This window comes from Herpailurus yagouaroundi, unplaced genomic scaffold (genome assembly GCF_014898765.1).
Source record: "Herpailurus yagouaroundi ecotype Mexico unplaced genomic scaffold, PumYag 100, whole genome shotgun sequence".
Lineage (NCBI taxonomy): Eukaryota > Metazoa > Chordata > Mammalia > Carnivora > Felidae > Herpailurus > Herpailurus yagouaroundi.
The window spans coordinates 86,019,415-86,044,869 of NW_024412391.1; the positions used below are offsets into that span (position 1 = coordinate 86,019,415).

The window sequence follows — 25,455 nt, forward strand, 5'->3', positions numbered from 1 at the left end:
ATTATATTATATTATATTATATCATAAGAGATGCCAAATGCCCAGCAAGCATACGGAGAAAAGGGAACCTTAGGGCACTGTTGGTGGGAATGTAAACTGGTACAGTTTCTACGGAAAACAGTGTGGGAATTCCACAAAACTTAACACCAGAACTGCCACATGGTCCAGCAATCTCACTTCTGGGTATATATCCAAAGGAAATGAATCAGGACCTCCAAGGGATCTATACCCCCACGTTCACTGCAGTATTATTCATAACAGCCAGGATACGGGAACAACCTTAGTGTTCACTGACACATACATGAATGGATAAGGAAAATGTGGTGTGTATATATATATAGATCATTATGCATCCATTAAAAAAAAAAAAATCCTGCTGGGGCACTTGGGTGGCTCAATTGGTTAAGCGTCCAACTGTTGATTTCAGTTCAGGTCACGATCTCCTGGTTCATGGGATTGAGCCTCACATTGGGCTCTGTGCTGACAGCATGGAGCCTGCTTGGGATTCTCTCTCCCTCTTTCTCTCTGCCCTTCCCTTGCTCGTGCTTTCTCTCTCTGAAAATAAACACACATTAAAAAAAAAAAAATCCTGCTGTTTACAATGGCACAGATGGACCTTGAGGGTATAACGCTAAGTGAAAAAGACAAATACTTTCTGATCTCACTTATACGTGGAATCTAATAACATCCAATTCATGGAAACTGAGTAAAATGGTGGCTGCAGAAGTTAGGAGGTGAGGAAATAGGGAGATGCTGGTCAAAGGTACGAAGTTATAAGATGAAAAAGTTCAGGAGATCTGAGGTACCATCTGAGGTATAATTAACAATACTGTATCATATACTTGAGAGTTGCTATGAGACTTAACGCCCTCACCATAACATCACCATCAAACGACAATTCTGTGAGGCCAAGGTTAACCTTACTGTGGTAAATAGTTTGAAATATATATGTGTATCAGATCATAAGACCCCACACCGTAAACTTAATGTAACACCATACTTCAATTACACTGCAATAAAGCTCGAAGAAAAGAAGTCGCATGTACTCAAAATAAAGTACTAACCTATTACATAAGCAAAGCTGATCTCTAAGTGAAAAGTAGTTTAAATGACATGTTGGTTAAAATGCTGGGCATACTGACAGCTATTTTAATGTGACACAATGACTGGTCTGCTATTTGAGGTAATGTCCACTGTATTCCTAATGCAGGGACTCTGAATTACTCCCCCAATATCATCATCTATTAAAGGCACTCCTCAGTGACTCCAATCTGGCCACAGTGCTTGGAGTAGCTTTCTGGTTCAACACAGCTTTCCTCTGATGCTGCAAAACTGAGTGTATATGAAATGATCAACCTAAAACACACAGTACACTGTCTACATTTCCCAACAGCCTTAATAAATATTCCACAATTTCCACAAGAACGCAGTTCGCTAGGAAAACAGAAATTAATTATCTCTAATCTGTCACTTAGATTTAACTTGCATTTTGACGATCAAAAGCTGAAATTCCCTATTAGAAAAATGACATCCCTAGAAAGTGATCTAAACTCTGATACCTTGGAAATAATCTACAAGAAGTAAAAAGTCATGTGGGAATGAGAAGAGTGGAAAGACGTTCTCAGGAAGTGTCACCTTGTTGGAAAAGAAAAGGATTTTGTCCGTTCAATGGTGTCATGACTGTTTTAACACTCGAGCTCAAATTTTCTGCATTTGGAACAATACTTACAAATCAGTCTTTGAGAGCCGCTGACACATTCCCAAATACTTTAACCTCTTTTTTTTTTTTAATTTATTTGAGAGAGAGACAGAGACAGAGACAGAGGGAGTGAGAGAGAGAATCCCAAGCAGGCTCCGCAATGTGAGCGCAGAGCCCGATGCGGGGCTCAGACCCACCAGCTGCGAGACCATGACCTGAGCCAAAATCAAGAGTCGGATGCTTTACTGAGCCACTAAATACTTTAACCTTTCAAGAGTATCCTCTAATCAGGAGGTTTAACCACCTCCCCCAGAAGAGCACGCGGGGTTATGACTTCAATGCTGTAAACTGAGAGCGGCATTTGCAACCTCCTCTGACCCCTCAAAGCCCAGGCGGCTGCCCGCGCCTGGGGCCCAGCACCCACAGCTCCCAGGCACGGCTCGCCGGTGAAAGGCACCCCGCCGGGATGGTACAACCTCCCAGAGGCAGGAGCACAGAACGGCAGAAAATTTATTACACAGACGTTCGCCTTCTAAATCCTAACAACCTTTCAAAGCACGGGGAGGATTTGGAAGGGATTGCCACCTAAGAAGCCGGCACACTGCTGATTCCTAGAGCCGTTTTCCTTTTGTTAAACGTCCTCGTCTGCCGGTGCGTGCCACATCCCCACACACAACGGTGGGAGGCAGGCTTGCACACGACAGGTCCTCGACACAGTCCTTCACAGCTGGGCACCGATCACAACACCGCTTCAGTAAAAAGGCAAGAATCAGGCTTTTGGTCAACTTCTCCTATGTATTTATTCAATCGTCTTTCATTCACCTGCCAGCGGCCGTTGCCAGATGCCCAGAGAAGACAGTAAATGCGGTGCTTGCCCTTTTGAGGCTTGCAAACCACTGACGCGCTGTTCACGTTTAAGACCGTGACCTCCCGGGGCTGCTACAAATGTGCTGCTGTCCTCTGTCCTTGGAGTCCGAACGCATTTTCCCTAGAGTTTGCAATGGCCATTTGCTGAGCAATTCAGAGTAGGCACTGTGGAGAAGTCTCCCTGTGATGCCTTGGGTAGTTGTCTACAATGCTAAATTTGGCAGCTGAGGGAGGAAAACTTGAATAGGAAAGCAGTCCAGGCAAGAGCGTAAGGAGCCAGCAAAGTTTCTCTTCCCAGTACCCGTACCAGAAGAACTGCTGAGCACCTGCCGCCTACCAGACACTGTGTGGCGTTTGTGATGCCACCATAAAACAATTTGTGTGGCCGGAAAACCACAGTTAGAAGAATAAACATTTCTTACGTATATAAATGACCTGGAAAGAAACACAACGGACAGTTTTCAAAATGGTGAAATACAATGTGTGAAGTAAGATGAAAAAAAAACCTATCTGTTCTTAACCAAGTTAATATTTTCCTTACGTATACACGTATCCAACAAAGATACAAAGGAAGGAGTGACAGAAAAAGGAAAGCGGGGTCACCACAGAAACGCGAAGTCGTTTGGGCACTACAAGGGAATAATGCAGAAGAAAAATAAGAATAAATGCATTTAGCAAAAGAGCAACTAATATTACCAAAAAGCCTACATGATACAAGGAGGATTAAACAAAAAACGTAGCAACGTTGCCTGCCTTCAAGGGGTTTCCGTACAGAGGCTGTGATTCCAGCACTTTGTAACACTTCTATTTTAGCATTTAGTACCTTATGTTACAGATTATTTATATAACCAGCTCCATAATGACCAGACCCAAGAACAGGAGCTGTGTTGTATCATTCTCTAGATCCCTTCTACATCCTTACAAAAGGTTTACTGAAGGAGGAAGAAGCAATCAGTGAATGAATACGAAAAGGGCACTCTTCCGTGTGGGCCATCGAGAAAGCGGTCATGAAGTCGGTGAGATCCTGGGTACTTCCACAGGCAAAGACAGGAAAGCACATTCCAGCAAAAGCAAAAGACAAAGCCCAGATACTGCACAGACCACAGTGGGGGGGGGGGGGGGAACACTGTAGCTGAGACAGTGGAAGCCTGAGGGCTGAAGAGAGGAGCTCTGTTTTATCCCACAGCCATCGCAGAAGCAGCCAGCAGTGTTTCGGGGAGGGGAGCAGCAAAACCCCGGCACTCCTTTGGGAAGATTACTTGGGCAGCTGTGTGAAGGATGGATTAAGGGGGACATGAGGCAGGGAGCTCAGCTGGGTTTCACTGCAATAACCCAGGGGGGATTCAATAAAGGCTTTGACCAAGAGTGGCGGCAATATAAAGAGCGAGCAAAAGAACGAACAAGCTCAGGAAAGAATCTCGGGGATATACAAGGTAATGGAGGCACACGAGGCAGGATCAACATCACAGAGACGGAAGTAAACCCCAACGAGGAGAAGAGGACGGGGCTTCCTGAAGACGGAACATCCATCAGATGCCTGGAAAAGGCTGATCTTTGCAGTTAGGCAAAGATTGGCTTTTTCTTGGCTACAGTATTTGGATTCAAGAAGAGACTATACCTCGTCTGGCCCACTCAACCGGCCTGATGAAGAAACAAGCACTTCCGAAAGACACAGGGTCTGATTCAAAGGCAGGACCTTGCTGGGGGCACTTTGGTGCCATCAGACCAGGGAGCCAGGGCTCAGCAGGGAAGGGGCAGAGCGGTTCCTTGTGTCACGACACAGAGGCTTCCATGCATCACACAAGCCAACTTGTCTAAGTTACTTCACGTAATAATTTAGCATAGAAATAATTACTGATGTTTTACTACCCAAGTAAATTCAGCTGAATGGGGGGGGGGGGGCACAATGGATCAGGTATCCTCTGCAAGTGGCCATCGCCCCGAGGTTCCTAGCCTACAGGGTTCTAATGCTACAATTCCAGAAAAAAAAATTCACTTTTCCCCCAGAGAACGTTACCCTGAGCATATAAGTTTTTTCTATAAAAGTTAATATAACAGAAATGGGATTATCATCCCTGTAACTATATAAATAGAGAAAGAACAAGCATATTACTATTCTTTAAAATCAAGTATTAGGGGCACCTGGGTGGCTCAGTTGGTTAAGCGCCAGCTTCGGCTCAGGTCATATCGCAGTTTGTGAGTTCGAGCCCCGCGTCAGGCTCTGTGCTGACAGCTTGGAGCCTGGAGCCTGCTTCGGATTCTGTGTCTCCCTCTCTCTCTCTGCCCTTCCCCTACTTGCACTCTGTCTGTCTCTCACTCTCAAAAATAAAATAAACATTAAAAAAAAATTTTTTTTAAATTAAATCTTAGAGAGCCCCCCTAGACTGGCCAAGTCCTAAGCATCTGCTATGCCAGACCTTGAAGGACAAACTTCATTAACAAAAGCTGGTGCAGAAAGCCGGAGAGAGTGTAAATCCATGCCAACCGCAGAGCTATGTGAACATCTCACCAGGGCCCACAGGTAACCCTGCATCATTTCTCGACCTGCACATTCATGATACCACCAATGATAAAGGAAAAATCTGTTAGGAGCAAAGATGTTCTTACTTACTTCTTTCATTTATAACTGAATAATAACAGCAACAATGCTAACGCATTCTATATGCCTAAAAACAGCATTTGAGAAAGCAAAGGCTTGGTGCTTCCATGGGTTTGGGGTGGGGGAATCACTTACCTAAAAAGGTTAGCAGCACATATGGTTTAAACAATGGAGACCGAATTATTAATCAGATAGAAAATGCCTAATTTATTTTTCAGGCAGAAGACAGAGAAGGACCATTTAAACTTCCACCATTGCCTCTGTACTTTCACTACGGAAACCGTTAGAACGCTCTCCAGTGTAAAAACATTGTTTTATCAATTCTCCATTAGGGCACTTTCCCAAGTAGATGGTCAGCTCTCAACAGTTCTCAGAAAGAGCACCCTGTGAACTAAGTTGCAATGTCTCTACACTAAAAAGGAATTCCTGAAGTCAGCTCACCGGACCTGCACTGGGAACAGTTTCACAGAGCATCATTACCTAAGTAAGCGTGCTCTTGTAACATGACAGAAACACACCTATTTGAAACATACTATAAAAGGGACCCAATGCCCCAAATAAACAAAGGATCGGATGGAGCAGGCAGCAAAATCAGTCTAAAAATGGGATTGTTGAGAAAGTTTCTCTTTCTTCTCTTTTTCTGTTTTTTTCCTTTCCTCCGTCCCTCCCTCTTCTATTTTTGCATGTCCTAGACACCATGAACACCGTTAGAGCCCAATACATAAATGAATTAAAAAACAACAGCTCTCTTTCTGAAGTGTCGTAAATGTCGGCAATCAGACACTTGGCCTGATCCCATTCCTCGTGGTAGTTAATACTGAGCGTTGCACCAAATATTTTACATGCAGATCTCAAATAACCCTCAAATGAATCATACTGGTCAGGGGTGAGACTATGCCCTACATTTCAGAGAAAGAAAGCACAAGGGAGGTTCAGTAGCCTGCCTGAACTACTGAACGTGGTTCAAGAGCTGGAAGCCAAGAGATGGACCCCACGTCCGGCTGGTGGCCGCAGCGCCACGCCGCCCAACTCCGGCCTCAGGACCGCAACCTGCCAACCCCAGAGCCTGGCCAGCCTCCCTTCTGCTGGGCATTACTGCCCTGTCAGCTTGCATCTCCAACCACCCCCTCAAAGCTTCTCTTTCCACATCTGTTCTGGGGTAGCTGCATTTCCAATAATGCAACCGAGTCAAAATTACAGGGGAAAGAAGATGAGAAACTGGTAGGCTCAGGGGGTAGCAAATTTTTGTAATGTATATATTTTTTTCCTGGTAAGACAAGAACTTCAGACTCCATCTCAAAACCAAGTAATAAATCCTTCCCCTTTATACAGTCAGGGTTTTTTTTTTCTTGCGGAAGAACGGAAAGTTAAATGTGAGAAGGAAAACTCTGTACCCAGAAGGATAGCTTTATGACTCAGTAGGGGCAAAAAAATTCTCTCTCCAAAGACATGAAAGATACAAACTCTAAATGAGAAGATTAACGTATATTTCCTGCGTTCAAATAAAAAAGCTTCCGAACTGAAATACCACAAATGTGGAATTAAAAGATAAAGATAGGGGCACCTGGCTGACGCAGTCAGTTAAGTATCTGACTCGGTTTCAGCTCAAGTCACGATCTCACAGTTTCATGAGTTCGAGCCCTGCGCTGGGCTCCACGCTGATGGTGTGCAGAGACTGCTTTGGGAGGCTCTCTCGCTCTCTCTCCCTCTCTCCTATTCACGCTGTCTCTGTCTCTCTCAAAATAAATAAGTAAAACTTAAAAAACAAACAAAAAAAGATAGAGATAAAGTTAGACTGGAAGGCATCTGTCCCCCAGCAAGGAGATGTCCAGACTCTTCTGTTTGCCACTGGAAGGGCCCGATTCCCTGCCCACCACCAGTGTCTGTGCCTGGTACTCAGCAGACTTTTAGATGTTTGGCTGAACTGAGGAGTGTAAAATGGTATCTAATGGGTGAGATAATTTCACATTTTCCTGATTATCCCAGGAGTACTAGAGAATTGGGTGTCTTTTCATGTGGTTATTGGAGACATTTGGGCTTCTCTATCTGAGAACTTCCTGTTCATCTGTTGTCCTGTTTCTTTCACAGTGTGTGTGTTTTCCTTATTGATCTATAAGAGCTTGTTGTGGAGTAATATTTTAACAAACATATGTAGTTAAAATGTGCTATAAATACCTTATGATTACAGGTTTATAGAACTTGAAAAATCAAACAAGTGAATGAACAAAAATCATGAAGTTCAGATTTAAAGTATTAATTTAGGGTGAAAATGGACGTCATCCTAATGGCAAATCATCAGTGTTTCGTTTGACAGAAAGATTTATGGCAAGTGTTAAATTTGACTTGCTGGTGACTTCTGATTTTGAGCCATCACATGATCCTCCCTGATCAATGTTGTTATTTTTCCTTGTCAACGGTGAACTTTTTAATTACAAATCAATTTAGAACTTTACACAGATACTGACAAAGTAGATGAACTAACAATTCTCAAAAGAGTAAAACAGCCTCATTAGTAACCAGAAAAATACAAAGTAAGTCAATAAATTCCCATTCTCTGGAAATCTTAAGTGGAAACGAATTTTTGAATGACAACGCCTAATGCTGGTGACAAGATCAGTAGCATATTCTCATACAGGGTTGCTGGGAGTACAGTTCAGTATCGTCTCAGTATACTGAAATGCAAGAATCTATAGCAAAACCTTAAAAGTGTTCATAGTGTCTGAACAAGTGACTTCACCTCAAAGGATGCATTCAAAGGAAAGAATCAGTCACTAGACTCCTTAGCCCAGCCCAATATCACTCCAAGATTGAGCAGAGTTCATCAAGTGTATAAGGCACTGGGAAGCTCGTTCCTGGACAGCTCCTGACAGTTAACAGAGCAGCGTTTTACTTTAAGAAACTGATTCTATTAGAGTGAGGATCACCTTGCCCCCATCTAGTTCTACTTTTAACCTGAGCCTGGCCAGAGCATCCTATTAAAACAGAAGTATATACCCAACCAGGCCCATCAGAGCCCTTCTTGGCAGGTTTTTGCCAAAGTTACTGAAGGAGCCGCACTTACGAGGATTAGTGACATTAGTCTTGCATTGTGGGCTGACCATGACGCCCACCGGATGAAAAGAGCCTATCCCAGGGATGGTGCCGCAAGACAACATTGGAGCCTCGCGTCCCCGCTTCAACTTGACTTACAACAGGAGCTGGTAAATCCCACTGTTGTTTGAGCCTGGCTGAGTTGGGTTTCCGTCACTGGGCAACCAAAGTGCCCTGATATATTAATTTTTTTCCATATAAGTAAAATGGAATTAGATTTTTAGACTACCTCACTACCTCACAGGGCATTTAATACTCTGAGATACTAATCTAAAATCTAAAAAAAAAAAAAAAAAGTTAACAAAATTAGGGGAGACTTTCTGCTACATTGGAAGATGTACCCCAAGATACTCAGCACATTTCTACTATTTCAAACAAGCCCCCTTTTAATCATATGTCAAATCCTTACCTATCCAGTGATTTCACTCCCAGTTACTATATCGTTTCTATAAAAGGTGGTACTATCCCCAAAAAGGGACATATATTACTTATGCAAACAGAACTAAAACAGGAAAAAAGATAATATTGGTAGAATTCTCCTACCACTCATGTAGAAGCTAAACTTTGGGTATTTTCCCCCAGCTATATTTCATTGGTCAGAAATAAGAAGTTACATAAAAATTTATAAAAGTTCAGGCCCCTGGGTGGCTCAGTCGGTTAAGCATCCGACTTTGGCTCAAGTCATATCTCCCAGTTCGTGAGTTCAAGCCCCACTGCTGGGCCCTGTGCTGACAGCTTAGAGCCTGGAGCCTGCTTCAGATCCTGTGCCTCCCTCTCTCTCTGCCCCTCCTCTGCTTCTGCTCCATTATTCATTCTCTCTCTCTCTTCCTCTCTCTCTCAAAAATAAACATTAAAGAAATAAAAATAAAAATTTATAAAAGTAGTTTTTTTTAACTCAATTTAAAGAAAAGCCAAAGCAGCCAGCAATTTGATAACATAGACCCCATTCTGTATGGTGCCATTTATAATGTCAAGCACCTTAATGCATACCAAACAATTTGGGGTTGCATAAATGGAACTAATATGTAAACATTACCTTTTGGAACACATTATTCCATCTTTTCTGCAGCTTGTCTTTTTATTGTTATTATTTTTTTAACAGCTTTACTCAGATACCATTGACATACAATAAACTGCACATATTTAAAGTATAAATTTGGTTAAGTCCTGACATGTGTACATACTCGTAAAACCTTCATCAAAACCAATATAATGAATGTATCTATCAGCCCTGAAAGTTTCCTCATGCCACTCTAGAAGCCCTCTGCCTATCTCAAAGCAATCACTGATCTGCTTTTTTTCCACTATAGACTTGTTTGCATTTTCCAGCATTTATATAAAATGTAACCATATAATAGGTAGGCCTAAAAGGCCTAATACTAAAAGTATTGACCTCTTTCACTTAATAGGACAGATCTGAAATTCATCCATGTTATATAGCATGCATCAGTAGTTCCTTTTTACTGATTAAGTAGAATTCCATTGTATGGATATACCACATTTTGTTTATCCATTCCCCCGCAGATGGATGTGTAGATGGCTTCCACTGTAGGGCTAAGAAAAAATAAACTGACATGAACACTCATGTACAAGTGATTATACAAGCATACGCTTTCATTTCCTTGGGGTAAAAAGGCGAGATCGTGTAGTAGGTACATGTTAATGTTTTCGAAAACTGCTGAACTGTTTTCCAAAACGGTTATACCATTTTCCATTTCCACCAGTACTGTACGCGAGTTCCAGTTTTTCTAATGGCTTACCCACACCTAGTATGGTCAGTCTTTGTCATGTAAGCCATTCTAAGAGGTTGTTAGTAGTAGTATTCCATTGTATTTCGTTTTAATAAGGATTTTTTTCCTTGCTACCAATTAAGCTAACAAAATCTAAAGTGTTAAGAGCTAATAGCTGCCCCCAGAAGTAATAAGTTTCTTCTTACTAGAGGTATAAAATTATTTTATAAAGGACTGAATATAAAATTATTTTATAAGGACTGAAAAGGAAAGGACAAGAATGCTTTTGAAGAATCTCATGTCTTGGGTGGGGAGATGAACAAAATATCCTGGAGGTTCCCAACTATCACAATATATCATGATCGTGTCAAGTGAAAACTACCTGGGAATTTTAGCCAAATAAATAGTTTCTAGATAAAGCTAATAAAACAAAGCTATTCAAACAGAAAGTGAAAGCTTGTTTAAGGAAAAAGTAATATACCATCAACTCAAGGTAAAAATTATTTGTTATTAAACTATACACAGACACTCTTACCTTACCCATATATAAAAGCCCCTGCCTCCTGGTCCAGGACATCTGATTTACCATCACTATAATGGTTTCATTTAGTTTCCTAAACACGCTCAACTCCAAAGCCAGTCACCATGAAGATACTCTCGTGAAAACATTCCCTTTCTTTCCCCTTTGGTCCTTCTCTTACTAAACCTGCTGAAAAAGTCTCTCTCGTTGCATCTCACCATTTTTCCCTTTCCATTCTCCGATTCTCAAGCTACTAGTGGAAAAAAAATAAACCTGTATGTAGATAAAAAGGCTGTGTTAAGTGTCCTTTCAGATTCCATTTTGTATGAAGCTTGCATCACTCTGCTCAGACAATCGAAAAATGCTCATCCACCCTTCAAGATTTGCCTCAAATTGTCACTTTCTCCCACCTGCAAAGCTAATCACACCTTCTGAGTCTCCACATTGTTTATCATCCTTTCAATGTGCTCACTTTGCAACCTGTGTCTGACCCAGAAAGAAAGCACTAGAACAGAGGATCCCCTATACTGTATGTAGAATGGAATCCACAGGTTTTCTGTGAGGCCCCAATCTACTACCCAGTTTAGACTCATTCCGGAAAGTTAAAATCACTACAACCCTGACTTTGAAATGTGTGAAGTATCAGGGTGATTTCATTCAGTGAAGAAATACTTTAAACTTCAGCTACTTAAGAGGTATTTGCCCAAATGTAGTTACCGCTAAAAAGTCATATATTACAATTTTCTGTAAGCATAATGCTTTAATTGCTTCAACTTAAAGTTGATTATGTTTTCTTAGCCACCTCGAGGCACAGATGCTACCAAAGTTACCAAGATACCCATAAATAATCCACAAACTGGAGATGATTGAATACGAAAATGCAGAAAACTGGAAATATGATTTTCCTTGGCGTCCGTTAGAATGATTTCCACTTAAGTAATTCTCAACTCTTTTGACACATTTCTTATCACTCAAATTACTGAGTCCAAATATAGAAGGCAGATTCTTTAAACACCTAGGAATCTGAGACCTGTCAATCACTGTTAGGCATCAAAGACACTGACACATTTGAGCCAACAATGTACGACTCTGATAGTATCAAAAGATACATGCCATGCTTCCCAAGTAATGGTGCCATATCTGGAAGAACACACTATAGATGGGATTTACATCAGGTGGGTAAGCAAGTGCCACGAGACCAAGAGGAGAGCACAATTTCTTTGTTCAATGATAGTTTATGTTTTTCAATCTGCTCAAAGGTTCTTTTCATCAATAATCAGCCCAATATCATCCTGGCCACATTATGGATGAGCCTAAAGTATCGGTATTAACTCTGACAGAAATGGTCATGTCCATACAATTTCCCATAATGTATACACACCCAGCTGGATGTGGCAAAGGAAGGTGTAAAAACCTCCTGATTATCTGGAAGGTAGTCCAAATATACGGTATCTGTTACAGATATAGAACTATCAGAGTTCAGCCAACTTGTATCAATCTCTTATTTACCAGTTTTTAGGCTGAGCACCAAGGATGCACAGGTAAACTGCACATAGAAACTGCCCTCAGGAAGCTCACATTCTATTCTAATAGAATATTATTATTCTATTCTATTCTAATAATCTCAACACAAGTACTGGATGTTCAAGAAGTGGTAAAAACACGGAGGTGGAAATCAAATCATGTGAAGGATAAAAGGTGTTAGTGAATATTTAAACAGCAGTCCAAGAAGCTGAAAGGAACTCTAAGTTTCCAGGATTAGACTAACAAAGGGAGGAGATGGGAAGGAAGCATTTCTTTTCCTGAAACGGGAAATAAAGATGCATGATCCTGCAAACACTTAGGTCTCAACACACATGAAAGAGGAAAAAGGAGCTGATTTATATCAGATGAATTCCTCTGAGCCACAGAAAGCAGAAGGCCAGGGGTGCAATCTCAAAGATGGCCAAGCCCCAAAGCCCAGAGAGAGAAATGAAACCATGGTCAATCACAGGCCAGGAACATCTCAAAGTTTGGTAGAGGAAATGACCTGATCAGAATGTCTACATATGTGAGGGAGGCCTACGATAACCCAGACAAGCAAGAACAGAGGCAGGGAAGACAGAACCGAAGTGGCTCAAGCCCAATTTCCTTCAGGCTTCCTTACCAGGCACCTTTTGTATCTAGAACGAGCTAAGTGTCCTCAGCTTCTAAACTTGGATGACTTCCTGAATTACCCATAGCAACTAGGAAAAATCTGAGTATATGTTAACCACTTGGTAACTACTATGAAATAAAAGGGTTACTTTTTGAAAGTAGGAGTTAAGTTTCACATCTCAATATAAAAAGTCCTAATCATAAATCCAAATGGGGAAGTGGGGGGTTGAAAAATACATAGGAGAGCAGAGATCTGACTCCCAGAGGTTAAGTAAGGACAGATAAATAACCAGTTGTGTGGGTATGTTTCAAGAGGATATTATCAGCCAATATATGCTTATCGGGTACTAAACAGTCCCAAAGAAAAGAGCAAGAGACAGAGAAAGAGGAGAGAGGCCCAGCAGAGGGAACGGCCCCTGCTCTCCTAAACCTTAAATATATATATATATGAATGTGAAGCTGGACTGACCCTCCGAGGGGTTAACAGTGCAAATAAAACAGTAATAACACAGGAGTTCAGAGTGAGGAGAGGACCCTCAGGACAACAATCCAGGGCAAGCACATTACAAAAAGAATGGAACTAATGGAAGGAGGGCATTCCAGAAAGATGTGATAAAAAGCTTGGAAGCAAGCATGCATGTCCAAGGCAATACTCAGAAAATGGTCAGTGGATCAGAATGTCTGAGGAAAAAGAAACTAAAACGAAGGTCACAAAGGTAGGTTTGGCTATATGACCAAACCAGGGTCTTGAGTGTTGAGCTAGAGTAACTCTACCCGGGGAGGCATGAGGGGCCATCCAGTGTTCTCAGAGGCAGTGATCAGACTGATAGAGGCGGGGGTGGGGGGACAGAAACAAGACCCTCCCCCCCAGTAGAAGGAATGTTAAGATACCATACCATCCTGTGAAGGTACTTAAGGTGTGATAGAGATCTGGGATTTTATTAGCATATGAACACAAGGAAGTAGAAAAGATTAGCTGTAGGAAGCACAGTGTGTTAGTTTAATCCTAAATAAAAAACAAGAATAGAAACATCAATAGACTCTGCTATCTGGAGTTCTAGAAGAATCCTGAACACACCTCTTAAGAGATTTAGTTCAAAAAATTGGTATTTATCTGAATACAAAATGCCCAATAAGCCCCTGTTCTGTTTTATTTTGTTTTCTTATCCCTTTCCTTTTGTGACCATCCGTATTTATCTGATGCCTCCTGCCACGGCACCATGACAGCAAAGCTGGATCGTTTTCTATTTCAAGCAAAGGAAGAAAAACACCTAGAGGTAAACAGCAGAAATTTATGTCCGGTCAGTGGAATTCTCTGCTCTCCCTCTAGCACACTTAAAAGAACAAAGACTTAAAACACATGGAATAATGCTCCCAAATAATTTGCTCATTGCTTCCAAGAAAGTACTCCTAACTAGTAAGCCTTAACATTAATATACTTCAAGGAAAGTGGAAGCTATTAAAGAGAAAGTAACTACAATGATTTTTAACGGCATTATATGGGTACGAATGCCATGTGGATATTTCAAAGGTCTTTGAGATCCTCTAAGAATTTTGAAGTCAGATGTCATATACTGTGGAAGCATGGAGACAACCATTACTCAGGGGAATATGGCCTGATCTATGTTATGTTAAAGGCAGTTTTCTTAGCAACCTGAGCACTTTTATAGGAGAAGCGAGGTCTATTTTCATTTTACTCTGGGAGTTACGAAGTGAACTTTATCACTTAAGTCTGAATTAACAAAAAGTTATATGTAGAAATAACCTCTAAAAGCCACATATGTGGTTAAAACATTAACACCTGAATATTCTTTTAAGTGTTCTGAAATCGCAAAATCCACATCTAAAAGAAAGTACAAAAGAACAGTCATAGATGGGGTAACACAGAATCCTCTCTACCTACATTTTTATGTAATTGTATAAGAATATACAGTTGTAGGCATGATCCATTCATATAAAACATCCCTGAACATGAAATAAATTTACTGGTATTTAGAACTGAGAAGAAAGGGTTGTTTCAACAGACAAAGGATAATGTGAGTTTTGCTCAAGGTCAAAGATACAGACAAGTGTATAGGTATTTCTGTTTGTGTGTGTGTCTGTGTGTGTGTGTGTGCGTGTGCGTGTGATGGGAGGTATAACTCACATAGACTAATGAGCACAAACCTCAAATACATAGTTCAGTGATTTTTACCTGTGTGTAAATACCTGTGTGTGTGTGTGTGTGTGTGTGTGTGTGTGTGTATGTGTATATGTGTATGTGTATATGGAAAACTATCATGACAGAGATTATCATCGGTATTCCAGAAGATTCTCCTGTGCTCTCTCCCAGGTCAAATAATATTCGACTTCTAGCACCACAGTTTAATTTCACCTTTTCTTGACCATCACGTAAAAGGAATCCTACAACATGTACACATTTGTGTCTGGTTTCTTTGGCCAAACATTAAATCTGTGCAATTCACGTATGTTGTTACATGTATAGACAGTTTATTCTTTCCGAGTGCTCCGAATCTACCACAATTTACTTATCCATTCTACCACCGATGAATATCTGGGTTGTTTCTAGTTTGGAGTTATTATGAATTGAGCTACTCTAACACTCTTCTATATACATTTTGTGTGTGCATGTGTGTGTGTGTGTGTGTGTGTGCGTGTATGTGTGTGTGTGTACATAAACACAGCATTCAGTTGTCATGAATATATATCTGCAAGTGGAAATGCAGAGAAATCCCTTTCTTCAACATGCAGAATGATTTATTTCATTATTTTCTTTTACATCATATGTATTTAAAGTAAAGTTAGACATCTAGAGCAATTATTCCATCCCAGCTCAAACAGCACAATCACTCGGGAAACTTTGTTAAGAGATCCTTCCGTGCCCCCACCCCCCTGCCAAACAAAACTACTGCAATCAAAACCAAAAAATGCATTGAATGGGGTAAAGAGATCTTTCTGGAGAAAATAAATGTTACGCAAATGTGAGGTATTATTTTCTCTAATTTTAATTTGTTTAAATTATTCTCACTTAGAACTGAAAACTAAAGTCAGGAGTGTTTATTCATTAATTTTTAAAAATATTTGTTCACTCTCACCGCATTTCTAATGAAGAATGAAGTTTTGGATTAAAACAGCAATCATTACATTCGAAGAAAACCGGCAAATTCAAGGCATCATAGTATTTACTGAAAGAGTCCTTTTTTAAAAGGAGTGACACAGGGGCGCCTGGGTGGCTCAGTCAATTGAGTGTCCAACTCTTGCTTTCGGCTCAGGTCATGATCTCATGGTTCATGGGTTCTGCACTGACAGCACAGAGCCTGTTTGGGATTATCTCTCTCAATCTGTCTTCTCCTTCTCTCTCTCTCTCTCTCTCTCTCTCTCTCAATCCCTCCCCTGCTCAGGTACACACACATATTCTCTCTCTCAAAATAAATAAACTTAAAAAAAAAAAAAAGTGATACAGAGACCCACAAAGCAATCACATCATCAGAAACAGAAAAAGAAAACACTAGAAGAAAAAACTCAGATGAAAAGCTGTACATTAAGGCTCCTTTCAAAAGAGGACAATAGGAAACTTGTCACCTGAAAGTCATATGCCTAATATGGTAATGATCATGAAGAAGCCAGGGTCTCATGAAAAACCTTAATACAGAAGATTATCAAATTCTTTGGGAAGGTAAACAAGATACCACCAAACCATCTTTCCCTCCTTGCCAAAAAAAAAAAAGGGGGGGGGGGCGGGGGGCAGGCAAGGTTCTAGAAAACATTTTTCGAAGATGTCGTATGGAAAGATATTAAAAAAAAAGAAAAAAGCTGTGGGCAAATTTAGAGATGACACCATAAATTACCTGAAAGAGGATACGTGATATACTGGATACAACTGACAGGAGAGAAGAGGTAGTGAAGGCTTATACTGAGTAGACACAGGACTGAATGAATGAATGAATGAATGAGTGAACGAACACATGAATAAACTCCTACCGTATTTTTCTTGGTTTCTCTTTTGGCAACTGAACCAGCAGGTATGCCCATAATCCTCAGCAATCAAGCACTGCAATTTTTTAAGTGTATTTATTTGAGACAGAGAGAAAGAGAATGGGGGAAGGGCAGAGAGAGACAGAGAGAGAGAGAGAGAGAGAGAGAGAGAGAGAGAGAGAGAGAATCCCAAGCTCCTCCACTGACAGACAGAGCCCAATGAGGGGCCCGAATCCACGAACTGGGAGATCATGACCTACCTGAGCCCAAATGGAGTCGGACACACTTAACTGACCTCGCCAGCCAGGCGCCCCAAGCACTGCAACTTCTATACAATACTTAAAAGAGACTGATTTAGAAGCACAGTGTCAGATAATCAAACTGGAGCAGGAGGTTCAAGAGACCAGAAAGGTGGAATTTTTTTGTTGTTGTTTGTTTTGTTTGTGTTCATTTTTGTTTTATAGATGAGGAGATACAGGTACCACGACGAAAAAGAGCTCTCCCCAGCACCAACTACACATTTTAATGGAGGGCAACTGAAAGAACAGAGGCTTATGTCACCAAGATGGGTGTCCAAGAGGTATAGGGAGGATCAAAAGTATATTCCTCTGGTCTGAAAGATGCTGAAGAAAAGCCAGAACCCACAATTTGCCTGATATGTTAGTATGATTAGTGCACACAAGTCCCTTTCGTGGACTGTTCCAAAAGAATCCATCAACATTCAGTGGTTCAGTCTCTTTTAAGTAAAACAAAGGAACCTATTCCTTTCAGACACAATGTGCCCAAATCAGAAACTGGGGGCTCCTTTGTAAACTACACCAATCCCTTACAATCGATCTTTCAACAGGTGCTGATGCACTCTTTGAAAAAGTAATATCTGCCCTTTAAAACGAGCACCCCGTTCACCCCAAGTGTTCACATTCACAGTAGCATGGACGCTCTTGAAGCTTTCAAGGTATATCTTAAACACCAAAATCCAGCTTCAGATTCAACATTTCCTTCATCCTCAATGATTCCGAATCAAAATTAATAAATTAAAAAGCTTCGCTCTTCACTTTCAATCTGTATAATCCCCTAAGGGACCAAGCATGAAAACATTCACATAAAATACTAGCTTTATGTATCTAGGAGAGATAACCTGAACCAACAAGGTGACCGATCAATCTTCAGTTACATCTGGCATCTAGAGAAGATGGTGGGGCATATGCTTACTACTGACCAAATGAGAGGGCTTTACACTTTAAGGATTCTACAACCTCCCCCGATACGTAAATTAAGATCAGTATTCACTAATAAAAGAAGTGTTTTTTTTTTTTTAAATAACAACTCGCCTAGATATTCCACACTGTTCTAATTTAAAACGCACAGAGAAATATTTTGAATACCATTCAAAGCCAAAGGGATGAGTATCATCAACTCAAGAATTACAATTCAATGGATTTATAAAAATTAACTTTTAAATGGAGTTTATATACAAAAGATACTCAGCCAAAACATAAAATGTATGTATATATATAGACCTCTTTCCTTTTACGTTCACCGTTATAATTTTTAGCATACTGTAAAATTCAGTTACATTTAAGCACTCTGATTTAATTGATGGAGACCCCTTCTTTATACTATTACACTGCTAAAATTAATAATGTAAAGCATAAAATTTCAGCATGAAGTTTATTTAGCTCATACATTATTTTACACCGTATACTTACTACATCAAACTTCTGAGTGATGTTCCCCTGGACATCAAGTAAATAAACCTTGCCATAATGTGTGCCCAGTGCCAAAAACTGCAAGAAGAACAGAGGGGGGAGTTTATTAGTGAGCCCACCAGCGCACATTTAGCAACCAAACCAATTTCAAAGTCGACACTCTGAATGCGTAAGTGATCTCTGCAGTGCCTCGGAAGATGCGCACGCGTTGGAGGAGGCTTGTTTCCAGCTTCAGGGAAAGAAGAGAGCAGGGCTGACTGCCGTAGGAGTGCACGCTGGCTGTCAGAATGACTCATGACGACCCTCATCTACTGACGACTAATGGTGTGTCTGCGGTCTGTACACAATGCCTGACGGACTGGGGCAGCAAATTCACATGCAGCTGGGAAAGCACGAACAACCTACAGTTGAGCTCAAAGTCAAAAGGAAATGATGAAACCCCCCTTAATTTATGGCAAATGTGTAAATCTGTGCTATCATGTGGGTTGAACAAACATATATGTACATGCGCACAAACAACAGAGTACTGTTTTTTAGGAAGCAAAATCTGAGTCCTGTTGGGGGATGAAAAGCTCAGAAGCATTTACATCATCAGTTAGCATTAGATACTCTACAAAAGTTAGTGGGTAACACGGACTACAGATGTTTATATCCTAATGCGAAAAGAATCCTTTCCCGTGACAAAATAACTGCTGAACTACGTATTCAGTTTATGGTAGGAGAAAGTTCTGGACTCCCACCGTTCCTTTAATTCTTTGAACCAACCCTAAACAAACCTGAAGAAAGTTGAGAACTACCTGAAATAGAACAGGAGATTTTTTTCTTCCATTTTACTCCTTTCCCCATTACTCAAATGTTCCAAATTCTAGGTCTTTCATTGCATGTGAGCATGCTTCGTTGCAACCTATAATGAAATGCTGAAATTTACAGTCACTACTAAGCGTTTTAGCCAAGCAGCACAATGTTTATAAAAATAACCTTACAGGAAGTCAAGGTTTAAAAGGATTTTATCAAAATGGAATTGCTGAAAATGAAATTTCATTTAAAATATGAAGCTACATTAAAGAGAAGTCACAAAAAGGGAGAGAAGGGGCTCATTAGAAATTCATCCCCTGCAATGCCTTTCACTCTTGCAAGGTTGCCTTTTTTCAGGAAGAAAAAAGTCCCCCGGGTAAAAAAATCAATACTGGTTAATAAAACATCAGGTGTGCAGACATAACTAGGTATGACGATTTGGCCGCACAGGCCTGCCTGAATGCACCAGGTGCCGTGCCGATTATTCATCCAGGGCAGACAGCCAGCCTGGTGTAAGCGGATGCCCGGGCCCTGCAAACGAAGGGGCAAGAGGTAATTCTAGGGGGAAATTAGTCTGAATACTTAAACCAAACCGGGACGTTGCCTCCAAAGCAAAAGAACATTCTAATCAGAAACAGAGGACTCAGATGGCTCAGATGCTTGTAATTTTTTCTCCACAGTGACACTCGGACAGTATTTGAATAGAAAAAAACCCACATACTACTAGCTAAAAACAAATACTCCGCTTCATTCCGCAGCGGTCTATGGTGAAACAATGAGTCTTAAAAGCTCACTGGGCCCCAAGTACTGGACGGTATTGATTCTCCTCATAAATACTGTATTTAGTTTGTCAGAAAACTAAGGGGGCTTGGATCCTTAAACTGCTTTAACACTGGATGATTCTGCAATACCTCTGTGGAGGCCATTCTTGAACTTCCAATTATACTTGATTTTATCAAAAGTTTTAAAGGTTCTATACAGAGCACCCAAATATTAATTCCTTCCCTTTTTCTTTCTTTCAAAATTGCTAGTTTCATTCACTTAATATTTCAGATAGAAAGAAAACGTAATTATTTTGATTTTCCTGTTTCAACCTGAAACCATAATTACTTTAGAACACTTCTGAACACAAATGCAGCAGTTTCTAGGACAAGCTACCTTTTGTTTACTAAAACATTTCATCATTTGGATTAGATCAATTGTTGCTGCTGCCTTTTAGAAATAAATACTTTACGTGCCCTTAAAAAAAAAAAAGTCTCGATAAGACAAGTGTATAGGTCTTAGACAATCTAACTACTGAGACTATCGAGGAGTCACACTTTCCCTTACACATGCTTCAGACTATTCAAAATACAACAAAAATGCAAACTTGGCTACAAATCACAAAGGTAAATATAAACCCTTTAAATGTGATTCTTCCCAGGAGCATCTGGGTGGCTCAGGTCACAATCTCGCGGTTCACAAGTTCAAGCCCCACGTCAGGCTCTGTGCTGACAGCTCAGAGCCTGGAGCCTGCTTCGGATTCTGTGTCTGCCTCTCTCTCTGCCCATGCCTGCTCACTGTCTCTCTCTTTCTCTCTCTCTCTCTGAAAAATAAAAAAAAATATTTAAAAAAATGTTTTTCATGTGATTCTTTCCAGCCATTAAAAGCCTTGAGCTATTGTAACCATTGCATTTTTAACCTGGGAACACTTAAAATCCAGGATGGGCAAAGGATAAGCATAATTTAATTAGTCCCTTCCATATTTAATTATAGAAACTTGACTCCTTTTATGAACTAGCAGACAGGGCATCCAATCCTTCTGACCCATCCCATCCCCTGGAATAACTGCTTAACTGCTTTTACTCTGAATGAGCGGACTTTGTGGAAGCAGAAGAAAAGCATAAGCAGTCCTTCAGACCCCACGAAGGGAACAAGAAGGAGCCTGTTTCATACGTGATCACCTGTATAAAATCATCTATGTTTCGCATACCATTTTATAGTATTCAAAATATTAGAGCAGGGAGTGCCTTTAACTCGACATGAGAAAAGAAGCCCCAGGAGTTGATAGGCCCTCCCTGGAAACAGTCAATCACTGGCACACCTAAGGCTAGAATTAAGAGCCAAGATACTCTCAACTGGATCAGAGGCTTCATAAATAGAAACATGGGCATCATGTTAAGAGTGCATGTTCTAAAAGTCAGTACTGAGTACAGTTCCCACTGTCAGAAGGCTCCTTGACCAACCTGGTTAATTATGGTGTTAAAGTGTGGTCTCTGGGCGGGCAAACCGTGCTCCCCACTTCATCCAGAGGTTCATTCAACAGACAAAAAACACCTATATACGCTTCGATAATAAGCAGGTGTAACTTCAAAGGTGATGGTATAATGAGGGAGGTAGATTGAAAGGGCTGATTAATTAAATTTAAAGAGTATGCCTAAAATGGGAGCATCTCTAAGACCCTCTGGAACACAGCAGGTGTCAGCTCGCTGAGCTTTGAAGGAGGAGTTAGACTGTACACCCTGAGGCTGATGGGACAGGACGCGGTAAAGATCATTTTAGGCAGAGTGACTACAACTTGCTCAAAGGCATGGAGTCCTACAAAAAGCAGGACAAAGTCGGGGTACTGGGTGGCTCAGTCGTTTAAGTGTTCATCTCTTGATCTTGGTTCAGGTCATGATCTCACGGTTCGTGTATTCGAGTCCCATGTTGGGCTCTGCACTGATGGTGTGGAGCCTGCTTGGGATTCTGTTTCCTTTTCTCTGCTCCTCTCCTCTCTCTCCCTCTCTCTTTCTAAATAAATAAACTTTGGAAAAAAAAAAAAAGGGCAGGACAAAGTCAAGAAATGACAAATAGTTTTACATGGTGGGAGCATCCAGTTTGCGTCCAAGGAAGAGACAGGTAATAAGGCTGGAAAGGTTGGCTAACAGAAAGCATCTGAATATTTATGGAGATGAAAGACAGGTGAGGAAAAGGGTGTGGGAGAATGTTTCCACATCATGAAGACATCAGGAAACCACTAAAGAATTCTACAGAGGATTACATGATCAGACTTGAATTTCTGGAAGATTTTTTTTTTTTTTTTAAGTGTTTATTTTTGAGAGAGGGAGAGACAGAGCATGAGCAGGGGAGGGGCAAAGGGAGACAGAATCTGGAGCAGGCTCCAGGCTCTGAGCTGTCAGCACAGAGCCCGGCGCAGGGCTCGAACTCATGAGCCGTGAGATCATGATGCGAGCCGAAGTCGGATGCTTAACTGACTGGGTCACCCAGGCACCCCTGGAAGATTGTTTTTAGTAGAAAGAAGTGCTGTGGATTTGCAAAGCAACATGTGCGTAAGTTCCAAAGAGAAAAGACAAATGCCTACACCAACAGACTCGAGCAGGTGGGATGGGGGTAGGATCTGGGCAGAAGAGAGGGTGTGAGTAAAAACAGCCACACGCTGCTACCAGAATACCACCCATACAGCAGAAAGGGGTAAGACATAAAGCCGGTTACACAAGAGGGCAGAATCTTAGGGGGCCTCACGTGCCACACATGAAGGAGCTGAGACTTTACGTAGCAGATGGTGAAAATCACCCAAGGGTTTTAAACCTGTATTTTCAACAGATGATCTGGCAACCAGGCAGCAGAGGGGTTTAAACTAGAAAAGGGAAGGGTGCCTGAGTGGCTCAGTTGGTTAAGCGTCCGACTTCGGCTCAGGTCATGATCTCACAGTTTATGGGTTCAAGCCCTGCATCGGGCTCCGTGCTGACAGCTCAGAGCCTGGAGCCTGCTTCGGATTCTGTGTCTCCCCCTCTCTCTGCCCCCCCCCACCGTGCTCTGTCTCCCTCTGTCTCAAAAATAAATAAACATCAAAAAAAAAAAATTAAACTAGAAAAGGGAGTGGTCTGGGAGCACAGGCAGGGAAAGGGAGAAAATCACCAGGACTTAGGAATGACTGGGTGGATGCAGAGGAAGAGCCAGCTTTGGCTTAGGTGACAAAAGGGACTGTGGTGCTGCCAAATGGGACAGAGAACAAAAACCAGATGTGAGATTACAGAGGGAGCAGAAGGGGCGCTCATGATGGGGGAGCCAAGCTTCTGGCAAAAATGGAACAAAAGGTGGAACTGTTAACGAGGCACCTGGATAAACGGGCACGCTATTCTGGGGAGGCGTCCCTGGGGGGCAGTCATGGAAACTGAAATTTAAGATCAAGAAAAAGGCCCGCAAGAAGGATGGCAAGGCCAGTCTTCAGCGAGCGAAGCAAGGTGACGAGCAGGCTGGGATGTGGTCGCCATGCCAGACTGGAAGATGGCGACAATGAGAAGGGGTAGATGGTGGGACAGCCACAACAAGAGGTGCCCCGAGGGAGGCGGTTTCTGGTTAAAGCAAGAGAGAACAAGCGTTCTATTAACAGCGGGATGAAACCTGAAGTAAAAAGGAAGGTAGGGGGAGCCTGGGTGGCTCAGTCGGCTGAGTGTCTGACTTCTGCTCAGGTCATGATCTCACAGTTCGGGAGTTTGAGCCCCACACTGGGCTCTCGGCTATGGGTGCAGAGCCCGCTTCAGATCCTCTGCCCTCCCCTGCTTCTGAGCTTTCTCTCTCAAAAAGAAAAAACATTAAAAACAAAAGGAAGGGTAGAGGGAAGGAGGAGGATGAAGAAACACTACAGGTGATTCAGGATGAAGCCAGGGGATGGATCAGAGTTGGGGAGACTGCCTCACTTGTGGAGGCCCACAGGGGAGAAAAGGACAGGCCTCCAATACTCCCCCTTCAGAACACATTTTGTTTTGGTCCAAGAGGCAAAGGGTGCTGGTGGGGGACTCACAAAGCTGGTGGGGGTTTTGTTAAGGCAGAGTCCCAGATGTGGAACGTATTAACCCATAAAATATGTAAGTAATCATTTGGGGCCGCTCTAATGATTCCTAACACCTCCGATGCAACATCTCCTCCCATCATGAAAGCACTGAGTGTTACATGATTTCCAGTCTGAACACTTCCCAACTCTACTACTAACAGTTTGAAGAATTTAAAGTGATAGAGCTGCCGAGAACTACTTGCTAGAAATCTTTCACATCTATCTAAATTCTACTTGATACACCCTTGCAATGTGTTCTGTGTGTGTGTGTGTGTGTGTGTGTGTGTGTGTGTGCATGTGTGTACATACGTATCAGGTTTTTGGTTGTCGTTTTCATTCTTCTGTTGGAGAGGAAGAAGAAAGGAAGAGTGGGAGGGAGATACAATTACTGGAAAAAGCCACCACCAAAATCATCAGGAGTCGAGAGGAGACACAAACTTAACAACAGAAAGGACTTTGAGAAGAATCCTCTGCAAGGGCTACCTTACCTTGTCATGGACAGTCATGCAGCCAGCTGCGTCCTTCTGAAGGATTTCAGTTACCCCATTGGAAAGCCTTTCATACTTCAGTTTGGGTTCCTCCTCACTTTCTTCTTCCTACACAAAAAACAGAGAAAATGACAGCCATCACAGATTTGAAATAGACTCGAAACACATTATTCTTAAGGGGGAACAGAGATGGCTTCCTCCATGATCGTCAATAACTACAACTATAGGTAAAGGTTAAGATCTTAATGTTTTGGGGTGCCCCAGTGGCTCAGTCAGTTGAGTGTCCGACTCTTGATCTTGGCTCAGGTCATGATCTCACAGTTTGCAAGTTCAAGCCCCGCACTGGGCTCTGCACTGAAGCACAGAGCATGCTTGGGATTCTGTCTCGCCTTCTCTACCCCTCAGCTGCTTGTGCTCTCTAGCTCTCAAAAAAATTAATTAAAATTAAAAAAAAAAAATAGAGCTTCAGGTTTCCATTTTTCCAATTGGGTACATCAACTGTTACAACTTCACAAGTAGAATACATTCAAAAGTTGAGGACAGGAGTATACATACTTACCGTCGACAGTAATCAACCTTGGCATATTAAATATAAAACTATCTACCCAGGGACACCTAGGAGGCTCAGACAGTTAAGCGTCCAACTCTTGGTTTCAGCTCAGGTCATGATCTTGTGATTTTGTGACTTTGAGCCTTGCATAGGGCTCTGAGCTGACAGTGCTGAACCTGCTTGGGATTCTCTCCCCCCTCACTCCCTGCCCTTTCCCCACTCGCACGGTCTCTCTCTCTCTCTCAAAATAAATACCTAAACTTAAAAAAAAAACAAAACAAAAAAAAAAAAACAGGGGCACCTGGATGGCTCAGTCGGTTAAGTGTCCAACTTTGGCTCAGGTCATGATCTCGCGGTTTGTGAGTTCGAGCCCCACATCAGGCTCTGTGCTGACAGCTCAGAGCCTGGAGCCTGTTTTGGATTCTGTGTCTCCCTCTCTCTGACCCTCCCCCATTCATGCTCTGTCTCTCTCTGTCTCAAA

At 41.7% G+C, this 25,455-nt stretch overlaps 1 protein-coding gene across 1 annotated transcript in view; it reads right to left on the bottom strand.

Moving 5' to 3' along the window:
- The window catches only part of VPS41 (VPS41 subunit of HOPS complex), a 188,550-nt gene that overhangs the window by 120,790 nt on the left and 42,305 nt on the right, over positions 1–25,455 (bottom strand). Inside the window, exons 3-4 of the mRNA XM_040473002.1 lie at positions 24,425–24,532; positions 18,326–18,403 (exon numbers count right to left, since the gene is read on the bottom strand). Coding sequence (XP_040328936.1) covers positions 18,326–18,403; positions 24,425–24,532 — 186 coding nt within the window. The remainder of the gene's footprint in view (positions 1–18,325; positions 18,404–24,424; positions 24,533–25,455) is intronic.